Genomic DNA, 21,425 nt, shown 5'->3' with positions numbered 1-21,425 from the left:
GGTGCCTCTATATCCATCTTTGTTGCTAGAGACCCAAGTGATCTCAGTGGCTAGGAATGCCTTCTACCAGCTAGGGTACATAAGATAGGTAAAGCCATTTCTGGACCACAGTAGACTGACTATGGGCTGGTAGCTAATTGGACTACTGCAATGCACTCCATGTGTGGCTGCCCTTGTGGTAGGTCAGGAAGCTGCAGCTAGTGGAAAATGCGGCGGCTGTACTACTCACTGGGACAGAATATTGTCAGCACCATGTTCTTAAAATCTAAGTGCAGGTCTTTTGCACCTGCTTCCACGGCAACTCTTGGAGTTCTTGTAAAACACATAAGCCTGGAGTGGATTCTGTTTTTCTTTGTTCTGAACAATGTTCTCTACACAAACACTAATCTGTGAAATCAATGCATTGTGAGTGTGTGTTCCAGTGCATAAAAACAATATTGTTGTGAAGTGGGGAAGATCTCAGCTTAAAATATTTATCTATCTACGTGTGTATACTTGCCAACTCAGGATGGCATTCAGTGCATCTGATGAAGTGAACTCTCAACATAAGAAATTTGACTAGCACTGCATCCCCTCTGGAGCCTGTTCTTGATATCTCTGCAATTAATGGTAGAGGAGTTCCTGCCAGATTCTTTATGTTCTGCTGTGAAAAGCAAACCTTTTCTGAGGTCCACAGAACTCCCTGAAGGCAGTGGGACTGACTGATGGCTTTACTTTGAACAACAAAACATATTTCCCCTGTGCCATGTAACTGCTTCTGAGTGCTACGTTTGGAAGACGTTATGCCCTTATGAAGACCATGTTCTGAGCAGGGAGTTGGAACTGGTTGACCTCAAGGATTCCCTGTGGGATGAGGGGGCTCTCTTTTCAAACAGTGCAAGCCCAGACCCCATACTGCATGCTGAGCTAGCTACACAGGGCTGACACCAAAGGTCAGCATCAGTGGACACCAGGCAGGGGCCGTTCAGTGATGATGGCAGTGCAGTGGGGCCACTCAGAAAGGGCATCTTGCCTGACGCCCCCTCCCAAAAAACATAGCTCTAGAGCTGGTGCTGCCTATGTATTACAGAAGAGAGAGGTGTTAGCAAATACACTTGTCGGGAGGGGTGGGCCTCTGTGTTTCAGAGCATGTCTCTCCTCCTGCATCTTGCCCAGCTTGTTCCTTGCAAACGGCAGGCAGGCTTGTGTGCCTTCTGCAGATTTCCCTCCTTGTTTGCTTTCCTACCTCCGTTGCTTGAACAGGGTTTCTGAAAGGTTGCATGCCAGTTTACTCTGGGTTAGAGACTTCCCGTCTGTCCTTTGCTATGTTTACTCAGGATGAGATCATCTTCGCTCAGTCCACTGTTGAGCGTGTGTGTGAGAGTGTGAGTGTGTAAATGGCATTTATAATTAAACCTCTGCCATAAACTGACTTCAGAAACAAACCAGAGAGCAAAGTTGGGGCAGGGGAGGGAAACCACATATTCCTGTGGCTTTCCTTTAAAAAAGAAGAAAAAAGAAGAAGGTGCTTTTCTTAGAATTTGGAGAGCGCGTCTGACTGCCTCCTGTCAGCACATCCTGCAGCAGGGAGCCCAGCTGTATTCCAGTAAGTGCACAGCAGCACAGAGTACACACACAGGGCAGGAAGAGGCTCCTCCTGTGAAATCAGTGCGTTGCAAGTGTGTGTTCCAGTGCACAGTGGAGCACGATGCATGTCAGAGCTGCTGGACCATCACAACAGTTGAGCTTATTGTCCTGTCTCATCTTCCAGTATCAAGCTGCCAATCTCACCCGCCAGCTTCCTGGGACAAAGGAGTTCAACAAGCCTCCCAAGTATTTTGTGACTGTAATAGCGTTGGAACTTCAAAACGCAGATTCGCATGGGTGGAGCCATCTGTATGTATGATTTTGTAAAGAAAAGAGCCATTTCTTAATGACATAGATACAGGTAGAGTTCCACAGCTGCCTTAGATCGTAGAATTGTAGAGTTGGAAGGGACCCGGAGGGTCATCTAGTCCCGTGGTTCCCAACGTGGGGCACACGCCCCACAGGAGGGCAATTTGATTTTTAAGGGGGGCAATTTGAGAATGAGTCAGACCTTTTAGGCTTCCTCCACGTGAAAAGGATTTCACTTTTTGAGTAATAGGAATTATATGTCACGGAGTGGGGTGGGGCATCAGGATTTTAGAGATGCTTAGGTGGGGCATGGCCAAAAAAAGGTTGGGAACCACTGATCTAGTCCAACCCCATACAATGCAGGAATATGCAGCTGTCCCATACAGGGATTGTACCTGCAAATCACACTCTGAGCTACCCACACACACCTCTTCCCCAACCTGGCATCTGCCAGATGATTTGGACTACAACTTCCATCAGTCCCAACCAGCACAGTGAGTGGTTGGCGGTTTTATTCATTCATTTATTACATTTGTATCCCACTTCTCCTCTGAGCAGCACAAGATGATGTACACAGTTCTCACCCCTCCCCAGTTTTTATCCTCACAACAACCCTGTGAAGTAGCTTAAGCTGAGAGACTGTGACTGTCCCAAGGTCACCCAGTGACTCTGGAAGGATTTGAATCCTGGTCTGGCAGGTCCTAGTCCAGCATCTTCACCATGACAGACACACGTCTGAAGGGTGTTGTAGGTCAAAAGATCTGAAAGGCATCATGTTGAGCAGGGGTGCCCAACTAAGGCCCGCGGGCTGGATAAGGCCCGAGGGACTCGTTTATCTGGCCTGTGCTGCCTCCCACTGCGCTGCGCTGCGCTGCGCGGCTGCCCACTTCCGGGTTGGAGGAGCACTGGAAATAGCTTGTGCGCATGCACAAGTGTTATTTCCGGTGCACATCCGGGTCAGAGGAGGCCTGTGCACATGCACACAAGCTATTTCTGGTGCTCCTCCGACCCGGAAGTGCACCAGAAATAGCGTGTGCGCACGCGTATGGGCACACGCTGCCCTGCCCTCTGGCCCACCGTGCAATCGGTGCTGGAGACACTGGTCCGAGGCGCAGTAAGTTTGTTGACCCCTGATGCTGAGGAAGGATGCTAAACACTAGGCCATATTCATCAGGCAGCATGGGAAAACTGATTCACATTACAGGGCAACACCCAGTGCTTTTCTTCTAGGAAAAAAATGGTGCTGGCACTGTGTACCCTTGAGTACCCCCAGAAAAAAAAGCACTGGCAAGACCCATTTTTTCCCTGCTTTGCAGTGTTATGGGTAGGAAACAAGTACTTTATGAAATAGTCATGTGACACCGTCCATGACGAAACTGGAAGCAATGCATTTGCTCCTAACATTGTAGTTTGGACATGCATGAAAGGCAAAAGTTTGGGAAACTGCTGCTCTTAACTGATCAAGGATAAAGTCTCTCTTAAAGCCCCGTTTAGTCAGTTTAGGACATTCTTCAGAACACACGGCACAAGGAGCAAGCACTGAATCCCAGTAAGGGAATAAAGTGTTCTTGTCCTAAGGAGGAAACTATTGGCTCCCATGCATTCTTCGTCCTTCCCACTTCCTCTCTCCATCATGTTAAAGCACAGAATAAGCATTTCAGCAGATTCTGTTCCCTCAGGAATCCATTATGAAGTGCTGTGTAGGGGGAGAGGAAAATGGATCTTGTGTTGAGAACACATCCTATACAAAACAGCGATAAAACACATTCCTTATCCATAGGACCTTCAGTTACTGTAGGGTACTGCATACGGTCCCCAAACATGGAAAGTAAATTGATATGGTCAAGTAGGAAATATGGGCAGGTAGGATTTAAGTGTTTTATAATATTGTTGGCACCAGTGCCACGACTGCTGCTTTTCATCACTGTGCTTGACCCATCCTGAAGGTCATCAAATCATAGAATTGTAGAGTTGGAAGGGATCACAAGGAGTCACGTAATTGAACCTCTTGCAAAGCCAGTCAGCTGAAAACTGGGCAAGGGTGCTGGCTTCTATGCGTAAAGTAAAAGGTAAAGGTAAAGGACCCCTGACAGTTACGTCCAGTCGTGAACGACTCTAAAGTACTCCTCCGTAATTCTAAGAGTGTATATATTTAGTTTTGGGGGCTGGGGGAGAACGCGTTGAAGGCAGTCTGTACATGATCAGAGACACTTTTATTTATTCTTTCCCATATTCCATCACTCATGCTAATTAATGATTTTGAGCCTGATTTCCTCGGTGTTCTGGGATACAGGGCATCATTTTTTCCAAGGTTTAGAGCACCATGTTCCCTGTGCTTTGGAATTTATATGTAATAATATACACAGGGCCAATGAGGGCAATTATTCAATAGGTTTGATTAAAATGAGCAGGGATAAGGCTATACAATCAAGACCAACAGTACATGCAGGAGATTGCTATGGTAATGCTGCTGGCTGAAGCAGGCTAAGGGCTGAACTCGACTTTATAAGGGACATATCACTGCCATAGATCTGCACCTTGCCTAGTAAAATTTCTTGTAAAAGGCATGTTCAGTGTAACAGTATCCCGTCAAATTTTCTCCACTTGCAGTGGGTTGGGAAATGCTGAACAAGGAGATCTCACTCCACACATTTCTCTGACTAGATACTGTCTGGGAGAATGGAGGGGAGAGATGCTGAATGGTTGTTACAGAGCAACATGCAGGACACTAGCTTCTGACTGAGGTCTATGGAAAGAGCCAGGGGATGCCCTACAGACTGTGATGCACAATGCAGACATCCTCCTAACCAGCTGCAGTCTTTATCTTGTTGAATCTCATGCATTCAGGCTGTGGGATCAGTGAACACACGTAAGGGAAATGCAGCAGGATGAAGCCTCTGGATATGTGGCTGGACCCACAGCGGCCTCTATCTCCAAGTGTAAGATTCCCTGTCGCCTGGAAGGATCATTCTGCGCATTGCAGGGACTCTGTTCAGACGTCCTGCACACATGTCCGTTGATCACACAAATCGAACCATTATCTCCTGGCTTGCAGTTCTTTTTGGTTTTCAGCTACCTGTGTCTGTGGTTGCGGCTATGATTTGTGTTTTAGGGGTGGTGGTTTATATTTAATGGTTTAACTTACACATGGGTACATATTTAATGTTGAATTATCACAGACACAAACATTAAAAACACACGCATATAGATGGGAAGCCTTTGGCATGCTTTAAACATCAGTGCTTGCTACATTGTCGTGTAGAGGAGAAAGAGATTTGGTGTTCGGCATGTCCTCGGCTACACTCAGCTCTCATTGGTCAAGCAGAAACCCCCCACAACAGTGCACTCTAGAATGTGCCACCAGGATCCTTTGCCAAACAGTCAAGTTCCATGGCAAATGATCAAAGGTTCCATAGTGGAGAGGTCCAGTGCTGGATTTAGGGTGGTGTGAGTGGTTCCCCTGCACAGGGAACAAAGTCCAGGGGGTGCAAAACAGAGAAGATTTATAATTGAGAAGATACATTTGGGGGCCTCGCTCAGGGCACCATATTACCAAAGACCACCCTAATAGGCCACCACAATAAGGGTTTCTTTCAGTTTGAGACCCACTGATAAAAAGCAAGTAAAAGCTTACTGTGTTGGTCATTTCGATCCATTGTACCATCCACTTTGCCATCAGGAAGTATCCTCAAGAAATGGCCCCCGTTGCTGCAGTAAAGGAGTTTGGGCTTCTTGTAATTCCCCATTGGGAGATCAAACTTCTCTGTCAGAGCTGTGAATGTCGTGATTTCCCCTTCAGCCATTTCTTGAACCGTCTGGGTGTCTGGGTTTCAGTCCTGAAAGAGAATTTCTACAGGCCCATAGATAATAGCAATTGTCCCCCCCCCCCATTTTCTCCCTCACCCTCTCAACATTCCTCCATTGCTTCCACCCACCTTTCTCACCTGCATGAAATGAGAGACCAAGGGTCACAGGTTGCCCACCACTGCCTTATGAGAAGATACCAGAAGCAGAGGGGATACGGGGAAATGTTTTCATTGCTGCTTCTGAGATACGCCTGCAAAACAAACGGTGGCCGAGGGGGGGGGGTGCTCTGCTGCCTGCTGTTTTTGATGAGGTTTTTGAATAGCAGCACCTACTGCCAAAGCAATCACAAATCAAGGGGATGGTTAAAAGAAAGTGAGGGACGGGAATCCTTTTCATCTCTGAAGAATGATCTGGTTAGACACAAAGCTGTTTCTAAACAGAAGTTCTACTTTCAAGGTATAGGAAATGAACAGCTTGAGGCAACCCAGAGGGTGTTCCTCAAGCCAAGCTCTGCTGAAAAACTTCTCTGATTTTTTTTTGGGGGGGGGCACATGGAAGAGCAGTAGCCAGCGCTGCAGCCAACACAGGTTTGAGTCTCCTTCTCACCCAGTGGATGAGATACCCTCTTATACTGCTGGGCTGGAGGCAGCTATCCAGCCGAAAGCCCACAATTCAACTGAGTAGCAAAACTGTTTAGTTTCTTTTTATTTATTTTCTTTCTGTCCCGAACCGCCTGATCTTAGGGACCTCTGCTGAATGGAGAGACACAAAAATATAAAACAAAAAGTAGGACAGATATTGACAGGTCCAGTTCCAGCTCTTGTATGACCCGTTTAAACTCTTGTGTCAAAGCAGACGGTCTACTGACTGCAGGTCATAGAAGATAACCTAGGAGGTGTCTCTCCAAGCACCTTGCAGCTTCTTTTCTAATATGCCATCGTCTAGTACAAATAAAATAGAAAACCAACTCAGACCCATTTGTTTTATTTGTTAAAACAAGGAGGGCTTGACCATGATGCTTCCTTCCTGTATATACAGTGGTCTAAGGACCCAAGTGCTTCTCCAGATTGTTTTAGCAGAACAGCTCTATGAGACATTTGGAAATGATTTAGTTAATTCCACGTTGCTTCTCTCCTTTTAAGATTCGGCACTATTTTTAGAACCCATCCTTGCTTGCCAGCAGCCTTTGACTCCACAAGAGAAGTTGAATGAATACTATTTTCCACCCCCATTGTCCCGCTGTGCTAGACGTGAACGCTGTTCTCATACTTTTATGACCGTGTCGTTGGTATTCTGCACACAGCTCTCCTCATGGGCTCGCTATTATACTTTTGGCAGGGAGAGGTTGGGTTTTACGGGAATGAAAGTGTGTGTGTGTGTGTGTGTGTGTGTGCGCGCGCGCGCACGCAAGAGGGAGAGGAGACAAACCAAAGACAACATAAGGGGCCTGATTTTTCTGGTTAGAGGCCTAACCCGCTTAATGATTAAAAAGTTTGGAGAGGGCCAGGAGGCTTCGTCCAAGATGACATCTCCTTTCAGCACTTTGCAGCAAAGGGGGAATAGTCCAGACTAAGACACCCTGTAAGGAAAGGCTTTTGGCCTTGGCTTGGCCAGGGAAGTAATGAATGGCAGCACAAAAGCGTAGGCATCTCAGGCAATTTGGGAAGGAGTTTTGTCTACTGATTTTAGTCACTTGCACCTAGCTTCAGTTTTATTTATTTGTTTGAAAAATAATTACATACTGTTATATCATTAAAAGAAAAACCATCCAAGGGCTTTACAGCAATAATACATAAAACATGCCATAAAGCCATATAAAAAGTTTAAAAACAGACATCAATGAACCATTGTGGACTGTCTCATTTGTAGGTAGGCATTCAGCACAATGTTTACCTGGAAATAATTTGCACTGAGCTCAGTAGCCTTCAGTAGCATAGTTTCACTGGAACTCTCCTTGGTTGGTTGGCATCCCTTTGTCTTGGGAGACAATGGAAGGGTGTGCCTTTGGGGAACTCGCTACATGCCCTGAAATGATGCGCTTGTTTTCTCTTTGCTTCAAACAATGAGTGTGATGCCTTTGCACAGGAGTCAATACTGTGTATTTAGAGGTAATCAGACTTGGGTACACCCCCATCAAGAGAAGCTGAGGTCTTCCAGCCAAAAAGATAGGAGAATTTCCCCATGGTGACTGATATGCATAATGAACTATGTAAATACAGGCCTAGTCCCCCGGAATCTCTGCCATATCTAGTGCAAATAGAAATCCTTATTTAGCATTAATTAATTCTTGACAGTTATCAAGGAGCAGTTTCTATCAAGCAACAACTTCTATCAACCCCAGGTAATTAGATTAAACCGAAATTTACATTTCCTGCAAAAGTCCTCCACCTTTTCCTGACTGACTAATCATTGCCTTCCATGGCAATGTCTTTCACGTGATAATCCTTCACATGATAAATGTCCTTCACATGATAATCCTTTGTTTCTGAGCCCAGGCCAGTCAGAAAGTCTCCTTCCTATAACTAGGCACCTGTCACCAAAATGTTCATTCTCTTGGGTCTGACACTCTCCAGCCTGATCCATATAACTTATTTCAAAGTTTGCCTCCCCCCCTGGATACAGATTAGAGTAGGACATCTTTTTTCTGAGCTGGTCCCTGTACCTTTGACTCCTGTTCTCATTTCCCTGCTTCTGATTCTCTCTCTCTCTCTTTCTTTCAGGTTATTCAGGACCTTTGCAGGAAAGCCCTAGTCAATTCCCACAAGGAGAGCTATTTCTATTTTCAGACTTTTTTGGAGGTTTCTGGCCCTGGCTGTGGCTAGCTGAATAAGCTTGAACCTCTAGGCAGAATTTGTCAGATTACAAAGAAGACCCCTTGCAGAAGGCATAGCTGAATTAATGTGCAAACCTAGGGCTTCTCCACACTGGGGAGAACCACTCTTTAGTACTCAATCAGAGCAAACAGCATACTTTGGATCTGACCCCAAATTTAATTTCAGTCCTTTGTTACAGTGGTACCTCAGGTTAAGTACTTAATTCGTTCCGGAGGTCCGTACTTAACCTGAAACTGTTCTTAACCCGAAGCACCACTTTAGCTAATGGGGCCTCCTGCTGCTGCTGCACCGCCGGAGCACGATTTCTGTTCTCATCCTAAAGCAAAGTTCTTAACCTGAGGTACTATTTCTGGGTTAGCAGAGTCTGTTACCTGAAGCGTATGTAACCTGAAGCGTATGTAACCCAAGGTACCACTGTACAGCATGTTGAGATGGTTACAAATAATCCACTTGTATAATAAATTATATTTGTGTAATTTAAATAATCAAATACAGTGGTACCTTAAGTTACATATGCTTCAGGTTGCATACGCTTCAGGTTACAGACTCCGCTAACCCAGAAATATTGCTTCAGGTTAAGAACTTTGCTTCAGGATGAGAACAGAAATCGTGCTCCTGCGGCGCAGCAGCAGCAGCAGGAGGCCCCATTAGCTAAAGTGGTGCTTCAGGTTAAAAACAGTTTCAGGTTAAGAATGGACCTCCAGAACGGATTAAGTTCTTAACCTGAGGTATCACTGTACTGTGGATTTAAATATGTGTTTTTCTTGTTTGTTAGTTAAATAAATAGTATTTTAAAAACCACTGAGACTTGTTTCCTCATATTTATCTACACTGAATTTCACTCTTCATCTATTTTAAATCTTCTTTCGGGGGGGGGTGAGGTATAAACCTGAGGGAACTTTTAAAGAAATATTTTTCTTGTTCTTCCTTAAAAACAACGCCACCCCCTCACTCTCCCCCACTTTCAGTTGTCTTGTAAAAACAATACTTTTGTGTCTATCCTGCCCGTTACAGTAACATTTAAGTACCGTATTTTTCGCTCCATAGGACGCACTTTTTCCCCTCCAAAAATGAAGGGGAAATGTGTGTGCGTCCTATGGAGCGAATGCAGGCTTTCGCTGAAGCCTGGAGAGCAAGAGGCATCGGTGCGCACCGACCCCTCTCGCTCTCCAGGCTTCAGGAAGCTATCCGCAAGCCTTGCAAGCCCGGTGGGAGTTCCCGCGGGCTCACAAGGCTTGCAGGCAGCAGCCTGCAGCCCCGGCGAGTGTCCGCAAGCCTTGCGCGCCCGGCAGGAGGTCCCGCCGAGCGCGCGAGGCTTGGGGCAGCAGCCTGTCGCCCGAAGCACGGGGAGCCCTCCGGAGGGCTCCCCGTGCTTCGGGCGAGTGTCTGCAAGCCTTGCGCGCCCGGCAGGAGGTCCCGCCGAGCGCGCGAGGCTTGGGGCGGCAGCCTGTCGCCCGAAGCACGGGGAGCCCTCCGGAGGGCTCCCCGTGCTTCGGGCGAGTGTCTGCAAGCCTTGCGCGCCCGGCAGGAGGTCCCGCCGAGCGCGCGAGGCTTCGGGCGGCAGCTTGTCGCCCGAAGCACGGGGAGCCCTCCGGAGGGCTCCCTGTGCTTCGGGCGAGTGTCTGCAAGCCTTGCGCGCCCGGCAGGAGGTCCCGCCGAGCGCGCGAGGCTTGGGGCTGCAGCCTGTCGCCCGAAGCACGGGGAGCCCTCCGGAGGGCTCCCCGTGCTTCAGGCGAGTGTCTGCAAGCCTTGCGCGCCTGGCAGGAGGTCCCGCCGAGCGCGCGAGGCTTGGGGCTGCAGCTTGTCGCCCGAAGCACGGGGAGCCCTCCGGAGGGCTCCCCGTGCTTCGGGCGAGTGTCTGCAAGCCTTGCACGCCCGGCAGGAGGTCCCGCCGAGCGCGCGAGGCTTCGGGCGGCAGCTTGTCGCCCGAAGCACGGGGAGCCCTCCGGAGGGCTCCCCGTGCTTCGGGCGAGTGTCTGCAAGCCTTGTGCGCCCGGCAGGAGGTCCCGCCGAGCGCGCAAGGCTTGGGGCTGCAGCCGCGGCGGGGGGGGGGGAATAATTTTTTTTATTCATTTCCCCCCCCCCCAAAAAAACGAGGTGCGTCCTATGGGCCGGTGCGTCCTATAGAACGAAAAATACGGTAATTGCTTATGTACAGACTCCTTGGTTTATGTGGCTGAGCGATTCCTCTTGCCAAGCAGAGAGCTGCCTCAGACATTCTGTCAGGTTATCAATATTTAATACAAAGGGATCATAAAATCTGATGGATTTCTTTGTACTCATCTCATTCTGCATCAAGAGAACACATCGGACAGAAATGAAAAGTACATTGTACATCTAGTGGGCTGGAAGAACAAGCTAGGGGCGGGGAGAAAATTTTGTCTATATGCTTTAATAGCAAATTATTTCATGCGCTTTAAATATATTGTAGTGCCTGTTTGGGAGGCTTGTCTGAGTTTCTTGCCCAGATTTGTCTATTCCTTTCCTCTCCTTCCACCTAACTTGCTTCTTCTAGATCAGTGTTTCCCAACCTTTTTCCAACTGTGCCCCCCTTCTGACCTCATTTCCTTCCTGTGGCCCTGCCCATAGGTGTAGCTGGGGGGGCAGGGGGGCAACTGCCCCCCATAAGTAAAACTCAATACAAATCAATACAAATCAGAGCTTATGCCCCCTAACAAAAGCCTGCCCCGTAACAAAAAGCCTGCCTACATCCATGCTCCCCGCCCCCCGTCCTACCAGTAGAAAGGTAGCTATTTAAGTGTTTTGTTTGTAAATGTTTTATTTATATTTTGTATAATTTGTACAAAATACATGGTTGGCCACTAGAGAGTCCAAGTTAACTCTCTCCCTTGCCTTGGGCCCAAACCAGATGTGAAGTGAATTAAACACTTTTAGAAAATGTAAATAGCAGCTGCAACCAGTAGTGGCACTACTACTGGCTTAAAAGAAAAGCCCGACTAGCTTTTCAGAAACCCTTTAAGTGGATAACATTTTGAGGAAATGCTTGAAGTAACTGGTATTATGGTTTGAAGTCTTCTTTATTCTGTTATATTTTACTCCAGGAAGATCCATTCATCCTGAATAGAACCCAATAAGGTCAACATGTATGTACAATTTTATTTTATTTTTAAAGTGATCCCGTTGAAATCCCAAGATGAAAAATTGCCGGAAGCTCTTAGAAATATGAAATAATCAATACTTTTTTGGGAATTTTTAAAGCATATTAGTTTTTTAAATCACTTATTATTATTTTTTAAAAAAGTAAATTAACTTTAAGATTTAAAGTAAGTCCATCATGTGCCATATCATATTAGAGCCCTTGAAGTTCTGAAGAGATTGGGTTTTTTTTAGTTTTAAAATATATTAATTCTGGTCTGAGCTTTTAAGGTTTTTGTGTAGTCTGTCAAGGCCAAAATTGTCAATTTTTTGAAATTTCAAACCTTCATAATTCAAAAACAGGATGAGATAAAAAATTAAAAACTGAGATCTGGGACCTTCTCTTACACTGAAGATGAAAGCAATATAAAATATTAAGATAAAAGACACTTGACATGGAATTACCCTATCGCAATATCTCTCTATAGTGCCCAGCTATACAACCAATGGCTTCCTTTGTAGTAAAATAGTTGACAGTAAGAACTTAAAACCACCTTCACCTTCCAGCTAAAAATGGGTGAGGGAGCACAGCCATCATCATTTATCTTGCAGCTTTTTATCTTTCTGCCTATTTAGTTTATGTTGTGATGCTTAGTCCCTCTTGGGGTGGAGTTAGGGGCAACAAAAATGAACCTAAGTATAATTGAAAAATAAATGGGCTTTCTGCCTGTTTGGTGATATCTTTGCAACAACTTGGTGAGCCAGTTCCATGTGTTATTTGAATTCAGCTTCACGCTATTTACCTACAACTGGTTCGCTTAGTTTTGGCATGTCCCTTGAATACAACTGAAAATTGGCTTGCAAGAGTGACACCTGGTGGATACGTTTGGTGTGGCTGCACTCTCTTCCCTTGAAAAAACCTCCTACTTACCAAAGTGCCGCCCTTCAGATATTGCAGGACTCAATATCAACCCCAGGAGCCAGTTTGGCCCGTGTCCAGGGGTGATCGGAGGTGTAGTATAGCAATGTCTGGAGGGTCACAAGTTCCCCATCCCTGTGTTGAGGCCATGCCCTCCCTATTGAACAAAAGTGTCATAGGCCTTGGAGTTAAATTTTGATTTTGCCACATCTGGCTTTGAGGACAAAAAATAATTCTGAGCAAGCTCATCATTGCACCACTTGGATTTAAGAAAATACCAAAGTTATATTTTTATGGGGGGGGTTGGGAATTAAAAACTTCATTGCAGTGTCTTCTACTATTTATTATCATCTCAGATGCAATTTGAGGAAAAGTGCAACTTTTTCAAGGGCTGGAGCATCTCCCGTCAGAGGAAAAGTGACAATATTTGAGGCTTTTTCGTTTACAAAGAAAGGCAAGAAAGAAGGGGCATGATAGAGGTGTTTGAAATTATGTGGGATATGGAGAAAGCTGGTAGAGAGGGATTACCCGCCCCCTCATAATATGAAAACTCAATGAAGCTGAATTTTGAAAGATTCTGGATAGACAAAAGAAAGTATTTCTTCACATAGCATGTGACCCTTTGAAATCTGTGGACATAAGCAACTCCAGTTCATTGATTTTAACAGCTCTGCTCTGACTGTGTCTTGGATAACAATGGATATCATTCATAACTCACAGCTATCACAAAAATAAAACCATCGCAAATGCAAAATACCAGCACCAGAAACATCCCCTTACCTATTTATAATTCCATATCTGTTCACAACAGCAAACTAAATTAAGTACATCATAACACACTATATTATATATATATAAAATCTTCTCTTCATGAACTTAGAAGAGAAAGCCATGTTTCAGCAACCTGTCGCACTTCTGCCCCAAAACACTATGAACTGCAAGTAAGGAAGAGAACTTTATTCAGGCTCATAGCAGCATGGGCTCAGTACATGAGCAAGGCAAGAGATCAGGGGTGCCAACTTGAATAAAATATTGTGGGGGCCCAGGTAAGCCCCGCCCCACATAATCAATCACATGACGCAATGCGCACATACCATTTGAATAGGAATGCCCATCAACTTTGTGGGGTCCCGGCCCCCTCAAATATCTTATTGTGTGGGCCGAAGCCCCCACGGCCCCTAGGACTTGGCTCCTCTGCAAGAGATGCAGGATTGAGTGCAAGCATCAGAGATATCCCAACTGCTCCCACTGCCAAGCTTTTAAAGATGAGCTGAGCTGAGACTCTCTCAACATGCAAGATCGCTACGTATTCAAATGTGCACTGTGCTTGGGTAGGTGTGTCTGATCCCACCTACAGAAGTGACACCTGGTTCCTGGTGATGAGCCTGGGTCCTGCCCCTTTGATCCCTCCTCTGCCTGCTTAGCCCCTCCCACTATTGAGTTGAAGTCTCTCCCCTCCCCCACTCCCCAATGGGCAAGGCTGACCAAAGACATTTCGGTGCCTGAGGCAAACCACAAAATGACATCCTCCCTCAGTCAGGGAGGAAGGGATGAGGGAAGAGTTACATCAGGAAGAAGGGGGTGGGGAGGGGGATAAAGCTCTACATCAGGATGGCTTTAAAAGAGGATGAGACAAATTCATGGAGGATAAGGCTATTATTAGTGGGATGCAGGTGGCGCTGTGGGTTAAACCACAGAGCCTAGGACTTGCCGATCAAAAGATCGGCGGTTCGAATCCCCGCGACAGGGTGAGCTCCCGTTGCTCGGTTCGAATCCCTGCGACAGGGTGAGCTCCCGTTGCTCGGTCCCTGCTCCTGCCAACCTAGCAGTTCGAAAGCACGTCAAAGTGCAAGTAGATAAATAGGTACCGCTCCGGTGGGAAGGTAAACGGTGTTTCTGTGTGCTGCTCTGGTTCGCCAGAAGCAGCTTAGTCATGCTGGCCACATGACCCGGAAGCTGTCTGCAGGCAAACGCCGGCTCCCTCGGCCAGTAAAGCGAGATGAGCGCTGCAACCCCAGAGTCGGTCACTACTGGACCTAATGGTCAGGGGTCCCTTTACCTTTACCTTAACACTATCAGTGGCTACTAGTGGTTCCCTCACTGTGAAAAGTGAAGCTACAGGGAACCAGGCAGAGGTCCTTCTCAGTAGTGCCACCCGCCCTGTGGAATGCCTTCCCACTAGATGTCAAGGAAATAAACAACTATCCGACTTTTAGAAGACATCTGAAGGCAGCCCTGTTTAGGGAAGTTTTTAATGTTTTATTCTGTTTTTAATGTTCTGTTGAAAGCCACCCAGAGTGGCTGGGGAAACCCAGCCAGATGGGCAGGGTAGAAATAATAAATTATTATTATTATATTATTATTATTACTAGTCACAATGCCTATGGTCTACCTCCACTGTCAGAGTCATCAAGCGTCTGAATATCATTTGCTGGGAATCACAGGTAGGCCGAGTGCTGCTGGACCCATGTCCAGCTTCCAGGCTTCCCACAGGCATCTGGTTGGCCACTGTGAGAACAGGGTGCTGGATGAGATGGGCTTGTGGCCTGATCCAGCCGGGTTCACCTTATGTTCTGAATTACTTTTGCATTCATATTTAAATAAGAAAATGATTCATTGCAGAGAAACAGTTCTGACATCTATACAGAGGAGAAATGTTTTGCATTAGAAACATACTTCTTGTTTTCTCTGCCTAAGGCAAGCTGCTTTTCTAGCATTGCCAACATAGAATCATAGACTTGCAGAGCTGGAAGGGACTACGAGGTTTATCTAGCACAGCCCCCTGCAATGCAGGAATCTTTTGCCCAAGGTGGGGCTAGAACCCTGACCCTGAGATTAAGAGTCTCATGCCATAATCTATTTTATTCATAGAAGAGGATATGCAATATTTCTTTTTTGCAATTAAAAATGTGTGATCTAACTACAATTACTGTTCTCTGATTAATCCCCAAACGGCTAGAAAGATTCTCATGATTAGAGGCAAAAATGCAAACCAATCCCTATTCAAACTATGTTTGAATTATACTCAAAAGGAAATCACAATACTTATGGTACCTTTTGCCAAATACAGAGCAATTCTAAAACATCTGCATTAATGTTGCTTGCTCTTTATTGCAGTGCCAATACTCATCAAGTTAAAAATTTACTTATATTCCAAGCATGTAACGGCTTCTCCCCGCCCCCCCCCCCGGACTGAACTTAAACCTTATATCAAGTGATGCAAATTGAATTGCCCCCCAAGCCACATTTTCATAGCAGTGACTGTATATTAACTCCTGGATCTTTTGTTCAGGTTTATTAAGCATTTAACTTTTCAATAAAGTTTTGAAAATTAAAAATCTTTCCTTTTTTTCGGTGAAATTGTTGCACTAGGGCAACAGAGTGCTTTAATCCACTTTAATTATGCAAATATAATTTTCCAATATGCATCTGAAGTCCTCACACAGAATACTGACAATCAGAAAGCACCTTTCTTGGCACTGCTCCTGACAGCATCCTAAAGACCCCTCTGCTTGCTTGAGGATTTTGGCTGTAATATGTTGGCATTAACTGTCTGTGATAAACTAAGAAGGCCCTTAAGTTCTGCAGTGTCCTTGCTGACTTCCTTTATGTGTACAATCAAAATAGATCAAACTGGATTACTTATGGCGTAAAGAGATGCAAAGAAGTGATGCGAGGTGAATAGTGTTTGGGTCTGAATAATCTAAGACATAAAAATAAAAAAATGACCAATGTATTTCCAGTGAAGGGATTTTTATAATAACCATCTAAAGAAACATTCCTTAAAAAAAGCTTTAAACAATTACAGAAGCTTTAAGATTACAAAGGAATTGTTGCCTAAAATGTATTCTCTATTATTGGAACCAGAATAGCATACTGGAAATAAATAAAAGGGAAGAAAGGGAAAGTGTTTCCGCCCTTGAAGCCTACTGTTGTATCAGTCTTAAAGAAAACATTATAAAATTTTATATTGTTAGAATTTTATCCATGGAAGACTGCAAAAATGAGAATGAGACATTTTACTGCTATGGTAGGCAGGAGTTTCAGAATATTTGCTGCTCCTATCCTAAAATCCATCTATATTGGAAAATAAGAGTGCATGCATATTAAACTATTGATGGACAAGGAAGTTCTCTGCAACCCAACCAACATGGGATATGTAGATAGCTCTATGACAAAAGAGCACAATACTTTGCATGTACCCCAAACTCTGAGAGGCAAGAGGGGTGCCAGAGTTTACTTAGGGTTCAGTTTCCTTGGAATGAAGGTCAAAGGAGACTTGGGTATCTTTAGGCTATATGGTTTTATTTTCACTTCTATACAACTTGAACAGATGATGTAGAGCCTCAAAGCATCACCATCCCAACAGACCTTGCTTCCCCACTAAGGTTCCAGGGAAGCCCCAAGTCACAGCTTTGGGACCAGGTCAAAGCAGAGATGCCTTTGTCCTCCAGCTTCCAGCATCAGTCAAACTTCACTCTCACACACAGCTCCTTTCTTGGCCTATTGTTCACTATCCTAGGATGAGGTGGCATCTAGCCAGGTGAGGTGGTAAAAGACCCACCCATTTGTCTCTATGGAAATCTCTTTGGACATGTAAATGGAAGTACTTAATTGGACAGCTGAGGCTATTACCTTAACAGAAAGGCTAGTCTGACTGGTTCAGCAAGCTTTCTCTCAGGGACTCTAGCCTCACATATACAGGATCACAGGTTTGGAAGGGATCCATACGTATCATCCAGACTGACCCCCATGACATACACACACACACACACACACACACACACACACATTCCTGTTCTAAATAGGCAGGGATATAAATATATATATTGCCCTGCCTATTTAGAACAGGAATTAATGAATTTGTGTCCCTCCAAATATTGTTTAACTACAACTCCCATAATCCCTGGCCATTAGCCATGCTGACTAGGGCTGATGGGAGTCGGAATCCACAGGTTAGCCATCCCTGATTTAGAGCTAAGCAAAAGTACTTTGAAACAGTTTGCACACCTGTATGCTTCAGGAATAATTCATATATCCCTAGCTTATTCCTTCCTTTGTTCCTAATGCTACCTTAAGAGAGTGCAGTCAAGACAGCAGTTAATTCCATGTGCTTCTCTTCCTCTCTGCTATAAAAAGATGCAAATCTGTACAGGTAATTCATGCTGTGTTAATGATAATTGAGAAGTAGCTTCTGTATTAGGAGTTAACTAAAATGTTCTTAGCCTTTGTTAGGTGAAAACATGTTATGAGTATTTCATCCACTATGAACTCCTTCTGTGGAATCAAACCAAAGAATCTATCCCACAAATCATGAAAAAATATTTGCTAACCTGGTGACAATGGTGTCCCAGAAAGAAATTGTCTGCTGGAGTCTAGCATTTTACAGGTAAGGCTCTCACAATCAACCTGCTGAACTAGCAACCGTCCTATGAATCCATTGATTCATTTGTTGATCAAGAGAAAACATCAGACCCATCTGCACCTTTTGCTTCAGAGTTCTGTCAGTATGCATCAGTGGGGCGTAACCCTAAAGCTGCCTGACCATTTCCTTCTACGTGGACAACAAAAAGAAATCCTGAGGCAGGCTGACTGGTCTCTGTGGTGTTCATGTTTGGTGAGTAACTTAATCATGATACAGTAACTGGGAACATTTAGTAGTTCTAGTGGAGAGAAGTTTACATTATCTGTAGACTCCAGAAGAAAAATAAATTACGGCTTATTAAGCAGAAGCAAAAGAATGTTGGCTTCGTTTCACTGTTTTCTGAGTAATCATGTGTCCACATCAAACAATATAATCTTTGCTTGAGTCTCTTTGGTTTAAAATGGAAAGTGTCATTAGTCATCGTGGTCAACAGAAGGCATCAAGCATGCAGGCAGAGGCCATACACGACAACAAAATTAATCACCCCATTCTTCTAACACACCCACGAATACACACAAACACACACACTACAGCTTCTGCACCTGAGAACATGAAAAAGGTGTCACTTGGATTGTTATTGATCAGTTTTGATCGTTCCAAAGAAAATTCAGAAATGTTGACACTCAAAGGAGCCAGCTTAAGCCTGCTCAAACAGATAGTGCTTAGAAGGCTGGACTTAAATTGGGGAGAAAGAAAAGTGGGTGATTGTGACCTTAGGCTCATCACTATCCCTTAGACTTGAAGGGTTGTTGAGAGGAGACACACAATATATGCCATGCTGAGTTTTTTGGAGAAAGGGTGGGGAAGAAACCAAATAACTGGTTTCAACCGTCCCACAACCTCAACCAACCACTACTGAAACAACACCCAAGTATGCATGGCTGTATTATTTGCTCACATTCATCCCTTGTTCTCCATGCCACTTCTGTGCCTCTCGCGTCTTTGCAATGTGTTACCCTTGTATTGTATCTCCCATGTAAAGTGTCCAGGGTATCTTCAACCACAGTTGTAAAATGATCCCACCCAACCCCAATCAATGTAAAAACAATTAACACATCTTGCTTATCCTATGAATTCACCTAAGGGCATTGCCGCTGCTGAGGTGTGGTAATATCAGTTTACAGAATGCAGCCTAAAGTTGCCTCACATCACTGAATAGAGTTTGGCTAGGACTTCAGCTGTTTGTGTTGAGATTCACTGATCTTCCCAGCTTTTCCCAGCCAGTGTGGTGTAGTGGTTAAGAGTGGTAGTCTTGTAATCTGGGGAACCGGGATCGTGTCTCCGCTCCTCCACATGCAGCTGCTGGGTGACCTTGGGCTAGTCACACTTCTCTGAAGTCTCTCAGCCCCACTCACCTCACAGAGTGTTTGTTGTGGCGAAGTAAGGGAAAGGAGAATGTTAGCCGCATTGAGACTCCATCAGGTAGTGATAAAGCAGGATATCAAATCCAAACTCCTCCTCCTCCTCCTCCTCCTCTTCTTCTTTTTACTACTTTGGTAGGAGAATAATGCACAATAACCTTCTCTTGCTGGTTTTTTTTTTTTTAATGATACAGCAAATGCCACATGGAAGCTGTGTCAAAGTGATTTGGATACGTTTTGAGATCCAGGTTTAACCATTGAGAAAGGTTGATATTTTTGAACCAAAACCATTGTAGAAAAACAAAATATTTTATTCCTTATTGACAATCTTGTGAGGTTAAATGGGGCCAGATATTCACCCCACCTTCCCCTTCTCCACCTCCTCATTCTTTTTTCTGTATGACACAGGCCTAAATGTCAGACCACAAAAACAATACTGCTGAGGTTTGTTTGGTGTCTTGCTGCAGGTGTGGCTTCCTTAGCAGAAAGATCCTGTCCCAAAACCACCTCCTACAGAGGTAGTTAGCCATTTCCTCCTCTGTATTTCAGAAAAACAGACCAATCTCCCCTGGACCAAGGCGAGGCCTTTAATACGTTTATTTCACCATGCCATTTATAGACACCATTCTGTCCCTTTTCCTCTGTCTCTTTATTTGTGTCTTTGGGGTCCGAAAATATAAATGGCCAGTTGTTTGTGGTCAGCAGGCCGGCCACTCACAGCTAGGCCCTGTCCACTGACCCCAGGAGTTGACGTAATATGGGACATGCTCCGTCTTGTGGATTTTGCTGTCATGCGTGCACATATAGGCTCCATCCAAGAAGAAGGCGTTATGTTTCGTTTATTTATGGCATTTCTTTATCATAAAGTCCGCTATGTCAGTTTATGGCATTAATGCCACAAAAACCAATCGATTCCAAAAAAGAAGAACAAAGAGAAAAACAGAAACAGACCAGCACAAAAAGCAGCATAAAGCCACCATAAAAACAACCTGAGAGATGACACTATTTGTGTAATAGTCCAGATTTAGGCAACCGAAAACAATCGGTTTTCCCTGAATACCACCTTGAGAGGAAAAGTCAAACTAATGCAGCATCCAGCCCTGGAGTCCATTTCTGACACAAATTGGGGGGGGGGGAGGTGGGGGGGTCTGGTACTGCATACCCTTGAATACCCCCAGAAAAAATGTGCTGATTTTCACTGTAACTAGCAGGCGCACCTAATAGCTAGGGCCAGGCTTAGAGGCAGGGCCAACCCAAGACATTTTGCTGTTTGAGGCAAAGGACAAGACTGTATACACACACACCCAATTCTACATACAGAAGGCAATTGGACAGATACGGTAGTTGAATCTCACTTATATCCTCCACAGCACCTGAGAGCCACTCTGCTTTAAAACATGCTGGTGTTTTGCTTCCCCCCTCTAGATGCCTAAGTGACCCTCTTGGTCTTCCCTGATCCTATTGACAAAAACAAAACAAAGCACAAAAAATTCCCACATAAAAGCAAAGGAGTAAATGAAGGGTTTTCAGTGCTATAACACTGGACAAAATTATAAGCTTGAGTCGCCAGTACTTTTAGCCCAGGCCTTTCTGCAAAAAATAAAATAAAAATAAAATAAAGTAGTCTGGGTGCTTTTGTAATTGAAACCTGTGAATAGATGCACTTTTTCAGTTGTGAAAGAAACTTTACTGGGAATAGAAATCTGCTCCCATGACTACATACAGTGCTCTATTCCCTCATACCCAAGCTATCCTGCACAAACACACAGAGGGGTGTCATAATGATAAAAACAAAAACCGAAATAGTTAGTAAGGAAAATATTAAGTACTCTTCCTGTGCCCTTTTTCTGTTTAGAATCTTCCCTCAAAGTATTTTTTTCCCTTTTAAAAGGGGATCTATTTATGTTTGCATGGAATATGCAGCAAGCCCATAAGTTTCTACTTACTAGTGGAAAGAAAGATACATGTTAAGATACATGTGTGAAGCTATGTGAACTTAAAACCACAGACCGCCACGTCTTCTTTTACGGTGTCCAATATGATCACATTGAATTGCCCTTCTGTCTCTCTCCAGTGCAACATGCCCTCTTCCTAAAGAAATCCAAGTT

General features: G+C 44.7%; 1 protein-coding gene across 6 annotated transcripts in view; it reads right to left on the bottom strand.

The window, feature by feature from the left end:
* The window catches only part of FGF1 (fibroblast growth factor 1), a 52,137-nt gene that overhangs the window by 6,558 nt on the left and 24,154 nt on the right, over positions 1-21,425 (bottom strand). For 3 of the 6 annotated variants that reach the window (XM_080997307.1, XM_080997312.1, XM_080997310.1), the window contains one exon: positions 5,510-5,711. In XM_080997307.1, coding sequence (XP_080853433.1) covers positions 5,510-5,678 — 169 coding nt within the window. In that variant the 5' untranslated portion in view covers positions 5,679-5,711. Of the gene's footprint in view, positions 1-5,509; positions 5,726-5,819; positions 6,448-21,425 lie in introns of those variants that run through there. The other 3 variants (XM_080997309.1, XM_080997308.1, XM_080997311.1) reach the window with 2 other exon arrangements.

This window comes from Podarcis pityusensis (genome assembly GCF_964106645.2).
Source record: "Podarcis pityusensis genome assembly, chromosome: 2".
Taxonomy (NCBI): Eukaryota; Metazoa; Chordata; class Lepidosauria; order Squamata; family Lacertidae; genus Podarcis; species Podarcis pityusensis.
The sequence above is the reverse complement of the archived record's forward strand: the minus strand, read 5'-3'. Positions and strand labels throughout refer to the sequence as shown.